A 22770-nucleotide genomic window follows, 5' to 3' on the forward strand; every position below is an offset into this window, starting at 1 on the left:
ATGCAAAAAAGCGAGCAAGCTATGTTTTTGTGGCACAAACTATGATGGAGAGAAGTAGAAATTCGGTATATGAGTAAACTAAAGAACCTACACTAAGGAGTTGCATGGCCGAGAAAACTTTCAAGTATTTTTGGTTGGGATTGTTTCAGATTTCCGGCAGAAAACTTTGCTGAGTAACCGCCGATACCTCGCTGAGCCGTTGTATGGCCTATAGATCTTTTTCTCTTCCTCTTTATCAGTCTTCTAGTCGTCATCGCCACCTTTGTTCTTCTTCTCGTCCAACTGACCAATGTTGCTGTGAGATGTTGCCGCTTCTTGCTTTCTCTCTTGCTCTCTCTTTCTTGCTCTCTTTTTCTCTCTCTAGATGCTTTAATGGGCTTGCGAAAAGGACACCACCTTGTAGGGCGGTTGAACCTTGGAGGGATCCCAGGCTAACCATGTGCTACTAGGGGCTCCGAGCTGGTATTGCATAACCGAAGATCTCGTACAGACATTGTACGACCATTTATTCATCCATTTCTAATAATTTAATATTAACTATGTTTATTTATGATTAATCTGAGAATGAGATGTAATCTTGTATGAAAACAACTATCTGGGCAAGAAGGCATTGAATAGAATACCCAGCCTCCAAGTTCAAAGATCAAGTGGATCGGTATCCATTGTAATTGAGTCTAAGATTAGTAAAGATAAAAATTCCTACACACAATCACCCATATGGATAATATGCATTTTGTAACATGTGTCGATGATTGTGAATTTTGCATCATTTGTCAAATGATTGTTGACTAATTTCTTATATGAATATATAAAATTATAAATATATGTTTCTTTATTGTATGGGCGCATCAAATATCAATGATTTGAATTATTTGGAATATAATTTCGTTTATTTGGAGTATGATGATAATTATTTTGAAATTTGGCAAGCAATATAATATAAAATTATATTTTCTCTAATTAGAATGAAATTGAATAATTTGATTGTTGAGTAAAAAAAATTGACTAACCATGTTATCGATTACCGGTCATGGGCTGAATCATGATATATTGATTTACCACCGCAGACCGAAGAGCGGATATTACGGTTTGCCACCACGGACCAAAGCATATATATTATGGTTTGCCGCCATGGATCGAAGTATGAAATTATGGTTTGCTAGTCATCGAATGAAGTATCACCACGGATAGTCCAAATCAGAAAGATAATTGCTGAATGAAAATCTATATAATAGTGAAAGATAAGATCTAACAAAAGTTTTAGACTAATAATATATATAAAATTTTTTCTTGAAGCATTGTATATTAGATGGTGTACATTTATATATACATATTTATATAAATTTATTTGAGCTATGTCGAATAATCAGTATGAAGTTTTATGATTTTCTTGCATTTTGACATGATTTATAGCTAATATCTATTTTAACTTTACTTTAACTATACTGAAGCGAATATGAAAAATTATTATTAGATTATAAAGTTCATACCACCTCTTCTTTTTTTTTTTTTTCTCTCGATTAGATTGGATATAAAGTTCGAGCAACGGTGTTATTAATGTAGATAGTTTATTTTTTGGTATCAGATGAATGCTCAAATTTTGTAATTGAGTAAACTTTACTATTTAATAATGATGAATTTATTTAGTACATTATGGTTAAACTGTATGATTGATTATTCTAGTGTTATTGCATTATCTTATAAGTTTTACATGATTTCTAGAGCATTGCTTTAAGGTTCATGCATCTATGTCACGACCTAGATGATGAGTTTGGGGCGAGACCTTAATACATCCAATAAAAAGTGGATACAAGAGAAAAGAAGGGACCATTCGTTGAATGATTAGCATAATCAATCTAAATGATAATAAAATGACTAAATTTAAGCTGATTTGATTAACCGAAGCAATAAAATTGCCAAAGAAAGCATGCACAAGCTGTCCAGCTCTATGTCGACCAACTAGCAAATCCAAATGATGAACACACCCCATACATTAAACCAGCTATCTTCAACAAGAGATCTATTAGTTCTTATTTTTATCTGCATATGGAATAGGGTAAAAACTAAAACAAAATAGACCAACCATGTGGTAATTATACAGGACACACAAAAGATACAGAGAATAGTGTTAGGTATTTGGTAATGAATGAAGAAGAAAAATGCCTTTACTAGGAAACGAGCGGGCCCTGAAACCACTCGTGGAACTTGGCCCCAGGATATTTGTAAAGATTTGGAACCGTATACTCTGAAAAATATCATGTTAATATGACCACATAACCAATCATGACAAAAAATTAGAGTACACCTTACGGTAAAATGAACCAAGTCAATCAGTATGCATGTTGTCTGGAGTACTAGAGTGATCCGAGCCCCTGGTATCTTCCATTCTTGATGGAGAACCCTTGTGCCTCATTATATTTCTAAAGAATCTGGTAAACATCGAGATAAACATGGAAAGAATACATGAACATGAATAAAAGATAAACACAGAGAAAAAAAAATCTGAAAAAAATTATAAGAGCGAAAAATGATAAGTATATTAAATACAGTTAGACATTGGGGACAGAATACATACATGTCCAATTCTTCTGTCCTTTTTCTGATTTCATGGGACCATAATACTGGGTCTGCATTCTTCGGCAACGAGTCCTGTTGCTGAGACATCTCATGTAGCCACTGTTCAGCTTTCGTGCATTCATTTATGACCTGAAATGCCAAATAACAATAGGGTATTGGAACTGCAGCCTGCAACACAACCAACTATCGATTGGATTACATGGAACTTACAGCATCTCGTTCATAGGTCACCAATGATTTTACAGCCATTCTGTGCTCAACTATGCAGTTTAAAAGCTCCCTTGTAGCTTGAGCTCTAGCTTCTTCATCTTTGAATCGGTTTTCAACAGGATCTACCAACTATTGTCATCAAAATACAGGGACTTATGTAAGGTTATCAATGGCAAAACACCAATCCATGGAAGCATTGCACAAGTTTATACAAATGAATACAGACTAGATGATGACTAATAGAATGTAGAAAGACACACCACAAATATCAGTTAAAGAAGAACAGCACAACAAAGATATCGCTCAAACAGTGGAACCTATATCAACGAAGTCAAAAGAATTTTCTTGCTCAGACAAACTACTCTACCCCAGAATTCTAGTCTGTCTTGAGGACTATCTTACAACATGGGAGTGGATAGTTTCTTTGCTTATTTCTTTTATCATAAAACTGTGTCTGCTCAAGAGTATTCGTGTCTATGGATTGTATTTAGGGCCTATTCAGGTAGAGAAGTAGCTATTTATCCCATAAGACCAACATTTAAATATAATTACAGTTTGAATTCTAGACAGTAATAATATTGAGGTTAAGAATCAAATTTGACATTCTTATATATGCATTTGGAGTAGATTAACAGCATAACTCAAAGTATTTAAATATTGTAATGCTATAGGCTCGTCTTTCACATGGCTGGATGACCAACCAGTATGTTTTTTCCCTCTTTGAGCTGCTCCACATTTGTTCGTTCTTCTGCTTTTCTTCTTTTCCCTTTTTCTACATCCTTCAAAGATTAAAGTACCTGTCCAAACTTAAAGAGCTCTTAGCTCTTCCTGATACATGCTCATACCATATTGTTGATTCTCCATCACTTTGTCCCTAATTCGAGCAACTCCTACAGCTCCTTTTATTTACACACTTCTCATTCTTTCATAGTTTTTACCACCAATCCATCTTAACATTCTTATTTCCACTACACTCAACTTATTTGTTTGGAGCCTCTTTTCTTCACAATGTTCTAAATCATATATTGCACACCTTTTTCCCACTCACTAAAATTTCATTTGAATTTTGAAGGCATGGCGTTGATGACATAATACTCCAGAAGCTCAACTCCAATTCATCCAACTAGCTCTTATTCTACTACATCCGTTCATTCTCAGATAGTGAAACTAATTGCTTTGAGGTACCTATTTTCCAACGACCATGACTGAATTCCATTCCAGTTTATCTTTGTTCTTGCACCAATACATATCAAAGTGAAAATTAGATAGGAAAAGATGATAAACACTCCTATAGGCCAAAACAAAGCAGTAATAGCATTGGCTCTACTTTCCCATTTTAAACCATGCTCAATTACACAAAACAACAACAAAAAAAAAGTCAATTCCAATTGTTCAAAGGTGAAAGGACGGGGAAAATATAATAAGTTTCCCACACTACTACTAGTATATAGCTCCCTACAATCTAATAGTGTAATACAACCATAATGAACTTTTAAGATGTAAACATAGTTCATGTCCCCTTAGTTTCGTTCATGATCCTTTAGCTTGTTTATGTTGCTGATATGAAAAAGAAGTCGTATAATACAAGAATTTAAGTGTCCCTAGCACTGGACATTTTGGCTAGAGACCACATTGTGCTCTGCTATACCAAACCAAAAATATAAAAAGGGCTTGAGAGCCCTTTTATCTAGGTATGGAGCAATATCAAGATGTACCAAATTTGCACCAGTCACTACTGGCTTGATAATAAGTGGCTCGCTTGGTATCCATAGCTGATCAAGCACTAGTATTGGCTTGACATGTGCTGGAACTTGAAACCATATTATGATACTAATTTGTGAGAGAAATTACTTGAATCTAATAAAAGAATGTATTAAAAGTAATCAACTCTACTATGCCAGATAATTATAAAAATGTTGAATTTTAAAGATTAGCCAAACAATATTTGTTCATTTAACACAACTCTACTCACGAGTATAAAGTAATCGCATTCGATATACACTTAATATTGTAAAATAACTAGTGCATCTAAGTGTACTAGTTGCAAATCTTTTTATAGACTTGCATATCTTTTTGTAACAAAGGCTACAAAAAGACGAAAATAGAAAAATTGATTGGACATGATGAAATCCCTAATGAGTTTGGAAGTGTTTAGGTGATGTGAAAGTATTTCGGTTGACTAATTTATCTAATAAGATTTTGAAAACCAAGAAAAAGCTTGATGAATGGGAGAAAAACACTATTACTGATTTATAAGAATAAAGGTGATATTTAAAATTATTCTAAATATCATGGTATTAAACTCATGAGCCTATGAAACTTTGGGAGAGGGTGATTAAGCATAGATTGAGGTATGATACAAAAGTATTAGAGAATAAATTTGGTTTTATACCAAGAAGCTTTGACTTTGAAAACCATTTTTCTCTTTCGAAGGTCAAGGAAAAAGTATTGAGAAAAGAAACAAAATATTCATATGATTTTTACTGATTTAGAGAGAGTCCTTTGAGAAGTCTTATGATGGATTTTAGAAAAGGAGTTTCCGTTAGACATCAATGTGGTTAAGGCCATGAATGATGGAGCGATAACTAATGTAAGAATTACTAGCGCTAATACTAGTAAGTTTCCAATCACAATATATTTACATCAAAGATTTGCTCTAAATCCTTACTTTTTTGCGCTAGTTATGGATGGGCTTATTATAAAAATTCAAGATGATATTCTTTGGTGCATATTATTTACAGATAATATCGTTGTAGTGAATGAAACTAGGGTCGAGGTTCAACATAAGTTGGAATTACAAAGGAGTGCATTAGAATCCAAGAGTTTTAGGTTATGTAAGACCAAACATTGAATGTAATTTTAGCAAAATTAGAAATAAAGATGAAGATGTAGTAAAAATTGATAATCATGAAGTTCTTAAAAATAATCATTTTCAGTATTTGGGATCAATTATTTATATGGATGGATTGAAGAAGATGTCATCCATAGAGTTAAAATAAGTTGGATGAAATGAAAAATACAACTATGATATTATGTGATTATAGGATACTTGTCAAGTTGAAGAAAAAAATTTATAGGACAACATACGACTTAGCTATACTTTATGATATACAATGTTGAGCAGTTAAAACCATGTGCACAAGATGAGCATGGCTGAAATGAGAATATTGAAATAAATGCGTGGTCATACAAGAAAAGATAGAATAAAAAATGAAGTCATTTGTAAAAAAATGGAGGTAGCACCAATTATGGACAACTTCAGAGAACGACTTAGATAGTTTGGACATATACAATGTAGGCCGAGGGATACATCAATATGAAGAAGTGATTTGGTGCATGCAAAAGGAATGAAGAGGTTTAGAGGTAGACCGAAAATCACATGAGATGAAGTGGTAAGAAAGGACTGTTAGATGTATGCCCTAGAAGCCAATCTGGTGGACACATTATTAATTCTGGAACATAAATTTGTACTTGACTTTATTATTATTGAATAATAAATGAGCATCTTTTCATTTATATTGTTTATGTATCTATGAATCGTCCAAGGAATTAATAAGATGATGATACATATTCTCAAGAGTTGAGAATTTGAGCCATGTATTATTGGTGATTAATTTCTAAATGCTTCTGGTCAATGGATCATCACGAGGACGGTGATCAATCCGATCAGTGCACAGATCGCTTTTCTTATGGATGGACGAGACTCGAGTCCACAGTGTAGGGACACTGAAGTGATAGTGCAGGTGCTTGTTAGAGAACAAGGGTATTGAGCGTGACCAAGACAAGAAGTCACTTGGATGACTATCCACTCGTCAGTGACTTGCTTGATGTTGCAGTAGTGTGACTGGTCCTTTGACCTGCGGTGCTTCGGCTATTCACAGTGAGGTTATTGTAGTTTGACTGCACATATACATGGTCTCTAGTCATATGGATCCTTGTTGTGTAGATTGGCTGCAGTAGGTTCACTATATGAGTAGGATATGCACTTACATGGAATCTATCGACCTTAATAGAAGAGGAGTGATGATTTATTAGACTGAGTTCTAAGACCTTGGCCAAGGCAGTAATATAAAGTGGAGAAAGAGTTTTCCACTATCGAACTCAAGTCGAATAAATCTAGACATATGACAGACAACGGGGTTTGACGAGTTATCCATGACCTCCGGTCTGTAGGGATCCACGATAGAAGGACTGTATCATACGATAATTACACCTAGAGGTTCATCATTCTATTCTGCTGGGTAGCCACTATATACTGCTAGGTGTCACTGGTGGATGGTGAGACTCACAGGGATCATCTCGATGGTCGATAATCCCTGGTGAGTTGAGTTGAAATTGTTTCAACCCATTGAAAGGAGTTTTCAATGATATTGTGATAGAGATTGCAATATATCTCACTACCAGTCAGAATAGAACCTAAGGGGTCACACACATTAGAGGTATTGACCAATCCGATGGTTGAATTGTGATTAAGAATCACATATGATCAATTAGATTGATAAATGGTTAACCCGCTAAGAGTTAGTGGTTAGAAGAAGGAACAATTGCAATCGGATTGCAATTTAATTTAATTAATGGATTTAATTAATTGGACTTGATCATGAGTCCTACTTGGAGTGGAATTCATGAAGTCCTAATTGGATTAGGATTTTAAATTAAATTAGAGTCCTACTTGGAATAGGATTTCTAAAGTCCTAATTGTCTTAGGGCTGAAATTTGAACAAGTCCTAATTAGATTAGGATTTTGTCAAGTCCTAATTAATTTTAATTTTAATCTAATTAATTAAATGACTCCTAATTTGATGAGGATTGAAGAGTTCAATAGAGTCATGGTTCGATTAAATCCTAATTAGATTAGGATAAGGAGGAAATTGAAATGAGTTCATATAAATCCCATTTTGAATGGGATTAGACCCATGCATTAGACCCAAACCATCTTACCAATTAATTTGATTAAATGGCTAATTAAATGCGATATGAGGGAGGGGCATGGGCCCCTCCCCTTGGGAATTGCGTGGAAGAAAAAGGAGGGGCGTAAGCCCCTCCTTGCTGCCGAACCAAAGTGATAAGTGTGAGCTCCTAAAAAATAGGAGCTCATCCTTATCACGTTGAGAATTAAAAGGAGGGGTTTTGGCCCCTCCTCTCATGCTATTTCTGGGAGTTCACGGCAGCAAGTCCCCATCTCCATTCCTCCTTTCAGCCGTAAGAGCAAGGGAAGAAAATAAAGGTGGTTTCATCTCCTTCCTCTTCTTCTTTTGGTTCTAGCGCAAGGGAAAGTAAAAGGCTGCGAAGAGCCTTCGTTTCTTCTTTCTTGGCATTTCCTTCTTCTTCCTCCTCTCAAGCCAATCAAAGGTTGATTCAAAGGAGAGGACTTCAGCCATCAATAGCCTTCTCTGCAAGGGAGCTAGCACCCTGAAAAGATCCAAAGGCTTCGATCGACTCACTACTTCGTGTGGATACCTGTAGAGGCCGAACGCGTGTGCGGCTTCCACTGAACCTTCATCAAATACCACGTAAATCAGATTTGCGGAGACCATCTACCCGCACAAGATGAAAATCTGATCTTCTTAATCATGATTTTAAAATGATTTAATAAGAATTTAATCCTGATCTATCTACAAAAGGTTTTAAAATACGTTCATGCGATGAACGGGATATGCACATGTCTTTCCGCTGCATATCTGAAAATTTTTGAATTTTCAGCGGCATGTGACAGATCCTAACAAGGACTTGAAATCTAACATGTTTTATATAGTAATCTAATATTATTTAAATATTTCCTAATTACTCAAATTATTTCTTGAAAAGTTTTTTCAAGATTCTATCCCAACGTTTCTTTATAAAAATAAGCCATCATAAACTTTAGGCAGATTTAGCATGTATTCATGATCCTAATAAACCTTTCACAAAATATAAATAATTTTTCTACTGAATTCTGCTTACTATAACAAGAGGTTTCCAATATTTTCATATATATTTGTTCAATTAACCTATTTATCGCTGATATGCTTCTTTTAGTTTCTCTTAATTCTTTTTTTACAAAATCAAAACTTTTAACCCTAGCAAACAACCCATCTGTGACTTTATTGGGAATAAAGTAAGAAAGGGCCATGAATGATCTAAAATAACGAAACAATGCTTTAATAGAAATTTAGACGTTTGGAGCACAATTATAAGGGTGACACATGAGAATATGCCACAAATCTCAAATAATAGAAATTTTCACGCATCACTGGAACCAAAAACCTTGGTGTGTTTGGAAAATTACTGACGAACAAACCATAATGATATAAACTGCAAATGTGATAACACAAAATTAGTGTCTCACATGGTACATGAGGTGAGCCCTAGCAAAGCAAGAGAAAGTCATAAATAAAGCATATGCAGTATATGACCCTATAAAATGAGCAGAAATGAGATTAGAATACATAACCAAGTCACCAGATCTAAACAAAATAAAACTATGAGCACTAGAACCTGACTAAATATAAAATGCAACAATCTTCAAAGACAAAATTGTAGCATAAAAGGAAGAGAACCATTCATGAAAGACAAGAAAGGGGCGTGCAAATGCCTAAACTGATATTTACTAAACTGACATGACATCCCAGTAGTATGAACCAAACAAAGGTATAATAAACACAGGAAAAACATGGTGAAAATGACTTGTAGACTGGTTAATAGTGATAGGATAGGGTATAATGGAATCATATCAAGAGAAAGGCAAAAAAAACCTGTTAACAAATTGGCCACGTATAAATGAATCAGAAGCCATATGGTGGCTCGTCTCACAGTCATTATCTTAAGCTATCAAATCCATCTGTAGCTAGCCTTGAAGGTTTTGAAGAATTATAAGCAAACCTTCGGTCCAGTAGAAACCAAACGTGATTTTTCTCTTCCAAAGGGAAAAAAGAACAAAAAAAAAAGGAACAATAAGCAGATGAATTTAGACTAAAGTTGAACAAGACTCATAACATAGGGAAGATGAAAGGAAGAATTTAAAGGAGACAAAAGAGGGGTTTGGAATGTATTAGCTAGCCAAACACATTCATGATGACAAAAAATATCCTTTCATTAATGCTGGCTCCTAAGTGCTCAAAATGAATCAATAAACCTTGTTTGCATGTAAATAACAGTTCTGACCATTAACATTATGGTGCACCAAATAATGCAATAAAAAAATGACCTGAATATGACATACAACAAGTGCATGTATTATGGAACAACAATACATCATAATATCATACGGTGGTCAAACCTGGAGCCTTCTAGAGGATGGATATAATCCAAGGACAAAATTAGACATTGAAAATATACTTCATTAAAACTAGTGGTAGGATGGGGACATCGTATAATTGACAACAGTTTGCTCAATGAGCTAAGCACCAGTGGGTTTGAGATTGGTATGAGTGGAGCTCTAAAAGGTCATCTAGGGGTATTATCGGAACAAGGAGTCCCAAAGTGTGGGCTTGCTTCTCCCACAGCTTCTAGAAAAGCATCCTTATGAAATCCTAGGGATACCAAGAATTTGAAGGGGAAAAAGAAGTTATGAAACAAGAATAAGAGGATGACATAGTAGAGGTAAAGAAGCCTGATCAAATGCCATAATATGAAGGCAGGTATTTTTCAACTATGTACTTGATAACATTATCTCAGAGGAAAGCAGTTGTTTCATGTCTAGGACACAAGGTAAAAGGTGGACAAATAAATACTAGAGGTAGTAACATGTGATCTTAGGCCAATTAGTCATCTTTGCTAAGAGAATTCATAGTTATAGAATACCTACTACTAGCAACCATGCTAGACTACACGTAGAGCTTGATAAGAAATCTAGGTTCCACAATATCTGATGCCTAACAATTTCAAAGATGCATGGGCATAATAATCTATTCACTGACTGATCAGATGCCAAAGTGTTAATAACTAAGTAGCATGGGGAATAGCAACCTCGAATATTAGTCAGCACTCAGCACCACAGAGAAGGGGCATTAGACCAAAACCAGCATGATGGTTCTACCATTTTCATCGTTAAATGAGGCTTCAAAGGTAACAAACCATGCCACCTAGTCACTTGTACCAACATACCAATGTTTAGGAAGAAAAGGTATTCCTAAAATATATCATGATACAAGAAAGCAATGAGAGGAAAACAATTCCAAAGCCACTTTCGAAGGAGAAAAAGTCTCAAGGAGCTGCCACTAGAACAGTCAGTGACTAAAGGGAGCAAGAAGAAGCACTCAAAAGAGACTAAAGATGAGCAACAGAGAGGTAATAATTTCCAAAGAAAATCAAGAGACGGCATGCATAAAGGACTTAATTGGTAAGAACTAGCTGAACTCAATATAAATTAAAAAGGGGAACCATGAAAAAGCATAAGAAAAAGTAGCAAAAATAATAATCCATCACATCTCTAATATTACTCAAATATGAGTGCGCATGGATTACTGGAGAGCAGATGAGACTAAGGGAAAAAGGGCCTAGAAAAGAAAAGTTTGCTAAAATAAAGAAGAGACATTTAGGAAGCCAATAAAAGAGTTCATCGATTGATCGAGAAGACCTTAATGTACAGTGGATTTTAAGTTAAAAGATATTTAAAAGGCATGTACCACTTGAAATGCTACCTAGGATCTCTACAACCATCTCCAAAAGAACTGGCTTCCCCATGCACTATTCACCTACTTGAAGCTTTGGCTGAACTAGGCAAATAAGTCCAGCAAACAATCAAATAACACCAACAAAAACCTATCAAAACAAAACTAGCGGAATGCAGAATTGAAGTTTAAAATTAAAGTATACAAATGCAACTAATGCATAACCTATATAGGTCTCTAACAGAAAAGAACAAAAAAAAAAAAATGAATATTGATCTTTAATGTGTATAAGAATGCTTTGGTACAAGGATGATGAAATGCACAAAAAGAACAAAATGCAAATTTCTGGAGGAAAACAAACTCAAGAAAAACCAAAAGAGAGTATTTACAAGTTGGCACGGCAAGCACCATGTGCGTTCATGAACGGGTGAGAGGATTAGATATAAGACAGTGAGAGGTAACAGAAGGAAAAGAAATACTATGTTGATGCATATGGAGCATGAAAAAAAATTGATCAGCCACTTCATTTATGGATATGTCCCCGGAAAAGAATGAGTTGAAGAACAAGTTGTACTAAATTAGACAGTATATAAATATGCTCTTGGTTATTATTACAACTTGCAACTGTATAAGGTAGCAAAGAAAACAATCAAATGGAGGATGTGCTTATTACCTTCTTTAGTTCTTCAAGTTTGCTTGTGTAAACTTTTTCCGTCTCATCATCCCCATCCTCATATAGCCATTCTTCAGTTTGTTGTAATCTAACCGAGATTCCTTCCCTTTCTGAATCAGTTGCAAAGCAGCGATACTTGTCGAAAAGCTAGTGGCAAAAAAAAATATATAATTAATATTCTACCCATAAAGAAAGTTGAAGAGGTGCTCTGAATTTGATTTTACCTTATCACGAATCTCGTAGACATAAGCTTCCAGTGAATTCTTTCTATCTTTTGTTTGCTCCATAACTTTGTCCTGGTAGGCCAGTGCCTGTTCTTGCTCTTGAGCTTCTAATAGTTCTTCTTTAGTCATTCCACCATATATAGTCTCAGCAACTGCCAACTCGTTCCTTCTACGGGTTCCTTCTCTTTTTATTCTGTCAGCCTGCTATGACAATTGTAATCTGGGCATTACTACTTTTGATATAATCAACAAACAGTATTAGAATAATTTAGAACACACATTTACAAGACAATATATATGTTAACATCGCACCCTTCCATGCTTCATAGAAAACACAAACACTTGCCCATCTTGAATCAAATATTAGTGATTTGCAATTAAATAGTTATCTCAACTTTAAATTCTATACCAATTATGTACATGCAATTACATAATTATCTCAACTCTTAAATTCCATAACAATTATGTACATCATGTTAGTATTATTAGATTACCAAATATTCAAAAAAAAAGAGTAAGAACAATGGATGCTGTACATGAGAAAAACATTTTAACGTGAATTATAACTTATCAAACTTCATCCTGTTATATTTATTGTGCCAGCAGGTTATCAGCTTGGTGTAGGTATTGATACCTGTGAAACATCCATGCCAGCCTATAAATATGAAGCCCGGACCAATATTTATCACTCCAACAAACATGGCACACCCTAATTCATAATGATACAAGCTCATGCTCTGCTTTACCCTTTTTACCAATGCATGATCATCTTGATCAGCTTTTATCTAAGGCAGTTTAGATCCTTTCTCAATTGGAAATAACCTCATTTTGGAAGCCCTAAGGCCTGCTCCATCAAATGAATGCAGAAACAATGCAAAATTCCATTGTATATGAGATTAAACGCTAGAAATTAAGGTAACCATAAATATTAGCTTCCACAATACCAACAGTAGTGTAAAATATGCAGCATGCTGTTAATGTGTAACCATTATTACACATCTCCCCAGTTTTTATCATGAATTCTAAGCTTACTTGTTACTAATCTGTGATATTGTTTAATCATATTAGTTTGTATAATAAATACTTAAGATTGTGCAATTCAAAAATTAAAATCATTACATATAAGGTACTCAATTTCTTTAATTGGCCAAAAATTATAGGGGTGAGATCAATAAGAAACTAAAGAAACTGGAACAATGATGCAAACTTTTGGATAGACTGGTTTGCCTTTACATGATGATGCATGCTGAATGTCAGTGCAATATGAGACAATTCATGGTATTTAGGCCTTCCCCTTCAGTCCAAATATACTTATTTCCAACCCAGAACAACCAACCTCCCCAAATCCACTCATGAAAGACCGGATTTATGTCAGGGTTGCTCCAAACTGCAAAATTGACGTGAATCTAAACCAACTCAATTGTACATGGATTGGGTTTCTCTGTCTTCCAAATCAGGGGAGGAGAAAAAGAGGAAGGACATGGATGCAAGTGGAACAGCACTGGAGGTGGTGTAGCAGAAGAGATGCAGGAAGGGCACAAGGTCAAAGGCAGGTTTGTCAAAAGGAGAAAAAAGGGGCCAAGGCTGAGAAGCAGGTGCTGCTGGGGATAATGATCGAATAATAGGAAGGGATAATAAGGGGCTGAGGCAGACAGGCAGGAGCTAAGCAGCAATAGAATCCTTGATGTATGGAAGAAGACCACGGCCATCCTAGGAATTATTGGAGGGGGTACGGGACTTGGGAGTTAGGGCCTATGATAGGATTCTACGATGGGGGTAGCAAGGAGGGTTCAAGAGAGAAGAGGACCTGACTGCTGAGAGCAAGGCGGTAAGAATAGAGAGGAGGGCCTCACAGCTATGTTTAAGATGGGAAGGAATGAAAGGCGAGAGAGGGTTAGGGCCACACAATTGACTAGGAGTAGGTAGGTAAAGGACTTCAAAATTTTAAATTATTTTATATCTTTATTTTATCTTTTTTTATGGTAGATCGTCGACCAAAACCAACCAATATCCAAGCAAGTCAAGAATAGGCATGCATTATCCAAACTCGATCAAATGCAGGGAGGTGAAGGTTCAGTGGTTTCTCTAACCTGATCCAAAGTTCAACCAGTGTAAAATAAAACCTAAACCACCTGAATTGCCAACACTATTTTAATCAACAAGAAATTCCATGCTTCAATCAATACAAATGGCTGAACAGTGTTGAGCATTATAAAAGAAACTTTATTTATTAAGTTTACTAAGAAAGAAATATTATTTATCAATGAAGAAGTAAAGAAAAAAAGATATTGAAGCAATATGAGGCCACATCCCATTGCAACATGCAACTGTGGGCCCCAAAATAGTCCCACATCATAATCAGTGCAACCAACATCAAATAATCAAATGCTATCCCTACGGTCAGAATAATTTTGATGCACCCAAGAACAAAGTTAGATAGCTGACATCAGAATGGCATTAACAGTTCAAAGTTCAAGCTCAAAAGACATAGGAATTCCCTATGCATCACTTTGTGCAACAAAGTGATAAATAGAGTCAAATAAACTGTGCTTCAAAGTCGAAGTAGGATCGAAGGCACTGCAAAAATATTAGTAGGAGACCACTAAAAGTCTATAATTTCCTTCATAACCCCTCCTTTAAATTAATGTATCGATTTTATCTAACTAGTTTGCATGCACTCTTAAATTTTCTCTCTTTCGTGGTGCTCTAACTACCACAACCTTGGTGCAAATCTGAGGCAATATTCCAAAGAAGCGACTCATTGAGGCCCGATCAGTCTTGATCTCACTTTCTTCACTAGCTTGGAATAATGAGCAACTGAGTCCAAGAAGGAAAAGTAGTTAAGCGCTTGGATTCCACTTTTGATTTCTCTTGATCTGGATACTAAAGAACTAATGGCTTATGGATGGTAACGACGTTCTAGCTTCTTATGTCACTATTCAATCACTTTTCACCTCTCGCTTGCTTTGTTAACTCGCCTTTTTGTCTTAAAGTCATATTAAATTCACTTTTTGTCTGTCACCCTGGTATTGGCTATCCCCATTCTTTTACTTAATTTAATTCAATAACCTAGTTTCAAGATTTTGGAGACATTCTTTTAGCTTCCTATTTCATTATATTGCTTAAACCCAAATGATTCTTAATCCTAGTGGAAAATTGTGAAGAACCATTCAAGTACCTATATGAAGTAGTAAAAAAAAAAGACGTCCAGAAAAGGGAACCACAAGGCAGAAGTATAGCTTGCCATAGTACAAAGTAATATTGTTGATAATTTGATACAGACGATATTTTAGGAGCATGATGCATTTAAACCTTGACATTTTCTAACTGTTTTGAACCATGATAACATTACCGATATATTACTTTGATGATCATCCATGAAACTGACTTCTTCGTGTCCTTGAGAAATTGCTTAGTGTGCTACTCTATATTCCCGAAAAGGCCAAGATAGCCTTCCATATTAACTTTATTTAACAAAAGGTAGGAGAACTAATGTCAAAATAAAGTAATGAAAAAGGTTAGTTATCACCCAATTCATATTTAGTCACTACAAACCAGATCACGTGCTCAACATTTCGAAAAAAGTTGATTAGCCTCTTTACGACATCAAAAGCAGACACATTTGTTCAGAGTAAGCTAAACTAAGAACTAATTCATGACACTAATTAAGGCATAAGCTTGCAGAAGAACATTATGGTCAGAAAACCATCCAACCAAATGCACTCAATTTTATCCTAAACTAGATTGCTTGATTTTAAAATTCACTCTTCCTAAACTACATTCCAAGGAGCATGCCTTTAGACAGCTTTTAACAAGTATATTATTCATTACATCAGCTGCATACTTTCCTAAAACTTTTGGTTCTACTACTGCATGCTTTGAAATATCACATGGTTTTATCTACAAAACTCATCTCAAAACTCATGACCATTGTTTAACCAAATTTCTTACTACTCAACCTAGTGGCATGCCTATTGAGTTGTAAAGGGACATGATGTACAAGCAAGTCAAAGTTGACTACAACAAGAAAACATGCTTATACTCTTGTTTTTTTAAACAACTTCCTTCCAATATCCAAAATAAAATAAATCACAACCATTTCCCCTAACCTAAATAACAGCTCCTTATCCACAAATCCCATGAAACCCTACGAACGGGATGAAGAAGCAAGGAACAAGAGGAAAGAAGAGAAGCATACCACACTTAAAAAGCAATTTCTCTTGATCTACTCCTTTCATAAATCATAAGATCACCTAGTTTCCCCTAATATTGCCTTTACTTCTGTCAGAACCAATATTTCAAGGCACGCACTTGGTGTATTCCTGTCATGTATCCAAAGGACTCTATCCCAACATCGCTTTATGCATATGTTCTCAATGCAAATTCAGAAGGCAAGTGCAACCTCATTTTTCAGGGAAAGCCGGAATAGTCAAATGGCCCTATGCATCATATTCTCTTCTCGATGAATCAATAACATCATGTTTGTCTTAGCTGAAAAAACTACCACAATTTACGTGTTACCTTCAGCAAAAACTATTATCATGGCCTTAGTCACTACCTATTGGAGTTACTTTAAATTCCACTTCACAATTTTTATTAGTGCTACTAATATAGAGATTATTACAATAATGAGAATATATGAAGAAGATGAATCACATACAAATGCAGATACAAGGTTTGCCATATTGGTTTGTACTGTACAATACCATACCATTATCAAACCGGTATAGGGTATGGTACCATACTGATACTTGGTACGCTCAACTTTACTATACCGTACCACGTACTGATACTGTAATAGGATGGTACTGCTATGGGGTTTGGTACCGAAACGGCGAACCTTGTGTAGATTGGTACATATATGACATCAAAGAATTTTATTGAGAACAGCGAAAGATGTAATAAAATCTATTAATTTAGCCACGGGCATCTGTTAGTTCCTTGGTTTTCTAATTTGATAGGTGGTTTGATGCTTCCTGAGATATGATGAGAGCATTCTGTAATAAGAGAAACCAAACAATAGATATATAAAGAGATTAATTTTTTTTTCATGCAGCATAAACCAGGGCAGTAAGAGTCCATATTATTCATGTGAAAAAAATGCAGAAATGATGATAGACTTAAATATTTTACCATAAGAGAAAGAAAACAGCTCACTCTATATGACAGTAAAAATATATTTATACAAGATAATCAGGACAAAACAGAAAACTCACAGAAGGCCTGGATCCAGGTTCAGTCTCTGCAGATGTTCCATTTTCAACAGTATTTGCTGCCGTATCATGTGGGCCACCAGAAGCAATCTCAGGCTCCACTGTGTCTATGCGCCTAGTATCTCTTGAAACTGGATCATCTATGTCATCTTCAATCAACTGAAGCAGTTGAATTATGGCCATTGAATGTTACAAAGATGCAAGCTGATGCTTGATATATTTAACATATTTAACATAGCAACAGATACAATTCTATACTCACCGAAGCTGATTCTACAGAAACTATGCCATGAAGATTTAGCCGAACTCTAACTTTAACTTTGGGTTTTTCACTCCGAGAAGCTTGAAATGGCCCAACCTGCAGGAACATTATAAACCCATTCAGATGGGTCTTCAAAACTGATAGAACAAGAAAAGCCCCAAAGAAATATGTAACACAAGTTAAATATAAGCATTATAGCAAGAGAGATCTATCACAGGATTAAAATGTATAAAAATAGATCCATTGATCAGATGTATAAACAATGTGGAACCTATGTTAGTGCTTGAACTTAGGGTGATAATCACCATACCATTGTTTTCCTTCAAAAGTTCGCACCATAGCAGAAGTTTGCCCAACATTTTAGTATGATTCAACTTAATCGGACAACCACAATCTGGAGCTACAGAACTGCTATTTACCATTTGACATCACAAGAAAATGTTCCTATTTGATAAAAAATGTCTCCCATAATCCAGAACCAATCTCTCAAAGGATTGCAACTTGCAAGTTTGTCTCCAAAGATCTGATGATTCTGATCCAGTGGTATTAGTTTGTGTAACTGATTTACTTCTGCGACTAGTTGATATGGCCCATTGGTATGTCACAAGTTTCGTGCATCGGAAGCTATGGTTATAAGCCCAAATACACTAACATGGAACATTTTCTTTTCAAGTGAGATCCCTTAATTTCAGCATTGTGGAATATAGATTAACTAGAAAATTTATTTCATGTATACCAGAATGGAGAAAAAAGTAGTACATGCCAAATAAAGGACCTCCACATTGAAGGAATTCCATCCATTTGAGTTTATTAAATTAGTTTGCATGACACAGCACCTCTCTAACTATGAAGTTTTCACTTTCTACCTCTTCGTCACCCTGTGTTTCGATGTTTTAGAATTATCTGTCCCTTTAAAAAGTGGAAGAAGACTAACAGTGGAAAAGGATATGGGATTGAACTTGGTAGCTCTCAAGTGCTGGCTGACAAGCCTATAATGGTTCTTATAGATAATACCTTGCAACAAAGAGAGAATATAAAGATAACAACAGATTTATTAAGTGATGCACAACTGTGAGCTGTTTGGTGCACATCCATGTTGACAAATCCCCATTTATGAGTTGCTATGGTGACAAGAATGTCCCAGCATCAACTATGCAAATTGTCTAAAATGTTGGCATGTCATCAGAGCTCAAGTCATCCAAGAGTTCAAATATAGCAGTCAGAGAAGCAAATATAAAATTTGAATTTTCCTAAGACATTGTTGAACGAAAATAGTTTGCACATGATTAATTTCTAAAATATGTGTTAATTAGTTTAGTATTATGGTCATAAAAATGATGATACAGCACTAAAGTGATCCAACTACCTACATAAGCAAAGTCAATAGTCAATCTCGCTGATCCAGATATTCACCCCTAATTTCTTGTGTAAGTTTTCCCAATATATATTAATACAAGTTGAGGGTGATCTTGGATAGATCGAGGAAAAACTTGCCCTGCAAATCTCAAATAAACTTGTTAAAGCATAATAACGACATAATAATCTCAATAACAAATAAAAGCTCTTTTGCAATAATTGATGTTCAATGGGCACTAAATATATAGATACAAAGATAAGATGAGAAATAGATCGATTCATCTTGAATAAGAACTATGACTAGTGTTATCAAGGTGTTAAAAGGGATCACCACAACCAAGAATAGAGAATGGAACCTCTACAGCAAATTAGCTAATGAATGGGGAAGTCAAAACAAATATTCTGAATTATCATACCTTTACTTTTAAAACGTTAATGTCTTAAACCTAGAGAAATAAACAGGGCCAACTATTAGATAAAAAATTCTGCATGGCATAGAACAAATAGTTCTAACCGCTCACACATGCACAAACATATCTATTTCTATGTCGGTACAACTGTACAAGTGCTTGTTTATGTGCCAGTCCAACTAACTATCAAGCAGCATGATTTGTATGTCCTTGAACAAACAGAATGTTTCGAAAATAACCACACCTGGAAGCAGCTAATTTTTGGAGAAGCACCAGGTGGCAGTTCACTTTGGTTAGCATAAAAGGCTTCCAAAGTGAAGGTGTTAGTCCGGTGGAAAGTAAGCATTTTAACACTTGGGAATGGTTGGCCTTTCCGGAAAAGTATGTTACTTGACAATGTGGAAACAGGACCTTCATCTGAAGCAAATCCTATCGAAAAGGGAAATGAGTCTTGTACCTACAAAAGACGAGACACGATACCTTTGTGATTAATAAGATTAAAAGTACAAAAAGCAGTAATATGATGCAGAAAGAAATTTGCTAACACGCTTCTTATGCAAATTGCAATAAAAGCAGCAGAAAAACTGTCAGAAATCAAATCAAAATAAAAGGAGAAAGACACCTAAATGCCTATTCAAAATATAACACGGGATCTCAGAGCAGCAACAACAAAGATTTGCAAAATATGGTTTAAACTTTAAAGAATAAATTGGGGTGCAGTACTGATTGATAGGTCTGATAATAATCATTGCATCATTAGAACAAGAAAAGTTGCTCCTTAACCATAAGACAAAGGAGGTAGCAAGTTTTCATATCAATGAAGCACTAAAAGATGGCTGAAATCGGAAAAATAGAAGTATAGTAAATATCAAACCTCATATTCCCTAACCCTGAATACAGGGCTCAGCATGGCACACTGAAGAGCACAACCACGTGCAATGCATTCACTCGCATTGAGGGTCCGGCTTGGTTCCCTCCTGAAAAACCCAGCCAATATCCTCATTATAACCGGTATCCGTGACCCTGAACCCACAAGTTCTACAGAGTGCATCATATCCACATTCAGTCCCGCATCCATCAAAGCTTTCTTGCATGGTTCCAAGATCCTCTCCAGCAAATTCGCAGCAAGCTTCTCAAATTCTTCTCGCTTTATAAAACCCTTCACATCTTTCTCATCCATCAAGCACTCTATACTCAAAGGCGCTTCAGCATTTGCACTAAGAACCTTCTTCAGCTTCTCACAGGCCATCCTCAACCTCATGCTCGCCCGCAGATTGGAACCCACGTCAATCTTATACTGTTCCTTGAAGTGCTCAGAGAAGTAGTTGAACAAAACCTCATCAAAATCTCTACCACCCAAGTTCGCATCAAATGCGTGTGAGAGAACCCTCATTTGTCCAGACTCGAAGGCAGCTACCGAGACCTGGGTGTCGCAATGGCCAATATCAACAAAAGCAACATAAGTGGCAGACCCAGGCGGGGCAAGATCAGTCTTGTAGATGCCGTAGCCCAAAGCAGTGGCGGCGGAGTCATGCATCAGCCGCAGGGGCTTCAGCCCGGCGATGGCGGCCGCATCAAGATACGCACGCCGCTGGAGGTCAGTGAAGTAGGACGGAATCCCGATCACACAGTCCGAGACCGAGGTCTCGAGGCTCTTCTCGGCGACGTCCTTCAGGTGGGCAAGAAGCATTCCAAGGATCTGGACGGGGGTGAAGGTCCGGTCTTCGTTGAGGTACCGGATGTGGATGAGGATCCCTCCGTCGGAAGCCTGGGAGGTAGGGAAGGGGAGGCGGCGGAGATCGGACTGGACGTCAGGGTGGCCGAAGGCGCGGCCGACGAGGCGCTTCACCTGCGAGACGGTGGAGCGAGGGTTCATGGCGGCGGAGGCGGCGCCAGTGCTGCCGAGGAAGCGCTGCTTCTCGCCGAAGGAGACCACGGCGGGAGTCTCCCGCTCGGATTCATCGTTAAGGAGGACGTCGATGCCGCGCTGCTTCACGGCGGCGATCACGCAGTTGTCGTTGCCGATGTCGAAGCCCACCACGCTCATCTTGGAACCAAACCTATGGTTCAAATCCGGAGAGCAACAACCCTAGATACGATTGGATTAGGGATAAAGAAGCCCTAGGAATCGAGGTTTCGATCGGAGGAGGGGATCCGGAGCCCAATAAACGGCGGATTTGGGTAGATTTGGGGACCGGAAAGGAACCCCAGGAGGAGGATCGAAGAGGAGAAAGGGAGGCGGAAGAGAGCTTCGAATGACGAGAGAGAGAGAGAGAGCCGCGGGAGACGGAAGGGGCGAGCGGAAGAGTGGAGGGGCGTGAGTCGCTGAGCAGTGCGCCACGGCGCCCGTCCGTTCCGTTGCGGGAACCGCATCTGTGAAACGATGAAATAAGACCACCATCTGGTTTTTTTTCTCTACCTGCTACATTTCGGATTTACATGAATATCTTTTTAAAATTAATATATATATATATAACATTTATTTTATTATTTTTATTTATATTTATATATATACCAATGCAATCTAATGCCATTAAAAAATTAAAAATTTCAAATTAAAATAACTAAAAAAATTAAGAAATAAATTAAAAAAGATTACAATAAAAAAACAAATAAATAATTTTAAAATTTTATTTATTTTTAATTAAAATAAATAGGCATTTTGCGAAAAAAAGTATTTTTGAAGATATAAAAATAAATATAATTTTAGAAAAAATATTTACATAAACTTAAAATTTTAAAATGATATTTATAAAAAAACTTTTTATTTTTTTTTTTTTTGCTAAACCAAAAGGGGTAGGGGGGAGGAAGGGACAAGCCCACCCCCGCGTAGCAGCCCCCACTGGGCCCCCGCCCCGCCAGGAGAATGTTCGATGCGGGCAGAAATGGCCGTGTGTTGGGCACCCCGACCGGTTTTACTCATACCCTCCCCACCCGTGAGCCCGGCTCAGCTACTCCTCTGAGCTCTGGCTCGAGTCCCACGTGTGAGTACGTCACATCCGGCACCACCCCGGCTACTAGCAGTTCAAGAGCGGTCCTACACCACAAGTCCAAGCAGTGGCCAAAGTAGTAAGCTCCGGTCCACAATTTAATCGTCGCCGCAGCGATTCGAACTTGGGACCTTGTGGTTAGAATTGCTGCCCAGTACCACTAGGCTACCACCTTGGTGGCTAAATTTTTTATTTTTTGGAAAATGGAAGCTGTAACGTGGAAGAGTATATATTATTCAACTCAAATTTAAAGTAATATTATAC

General features: G+C 36.6%; 1 protein-coding gene across 2 annotated transcripts; it reads right to left on the minus strand.

Annotated features, from left to right (window-relative positions):
- Nucleotides 1-1928: 1928 nt before the first annotated feature.
- Nucleotides 1929-21892, minus strand: LOC103719320 (heat shock 70 kDa protein 16). 2 transcript variants are annotated; one of them, XM_008808516.4, is made up of 9 exons: nt 20391-21892; nt 19761-19973; nt 17751-17846; nt 17492-17647; nt 12276-12479; nt 12052-12198; nt 2788-2916; nt 2576-2706; nt 1929-2429 (listed from the first exon to the last, which is right to left on the minus strand). In XM_008808516.4, exons 1-9 carry the CDS (start codon nt 21561-21563, stop codon nt 2327-2329), a joined length of 2352 nt encoding a protein of 783 aa, XP_008806738.2. In that variant the 5' UTR covers nt 21564-21892; the 3' UTR covers nt 1929-2326. The 2 variants fall into 2 exon arrangements, with proteins under 2 accessions (XP_008806738.2, XP_008806739.2); XM_008808517.4 differs by having other exon boundaries at nt 12276-12476; nt 20391-21891.
- Between the last annotated feature and the right edge of the window lie 878 nt (nt 21893-22770).

Source organism: Phoenix dactylifera, chromosome 12 (genome assembly GCF_009389715.1).
Source record: "Phoenix dactylifera cultivar Barhee BC4 chromosome 12, palm_55x_up_171113_PBpolish2nd_filt_p, whole genome shotgun sequence".
NCBI classification, from domain to species: Eukaryota; Viridiplantae; Streptophyta; class Magnoliopsida; order Arecales; family Arecaceae; genus Phoenix; species Phoenix dactylifera.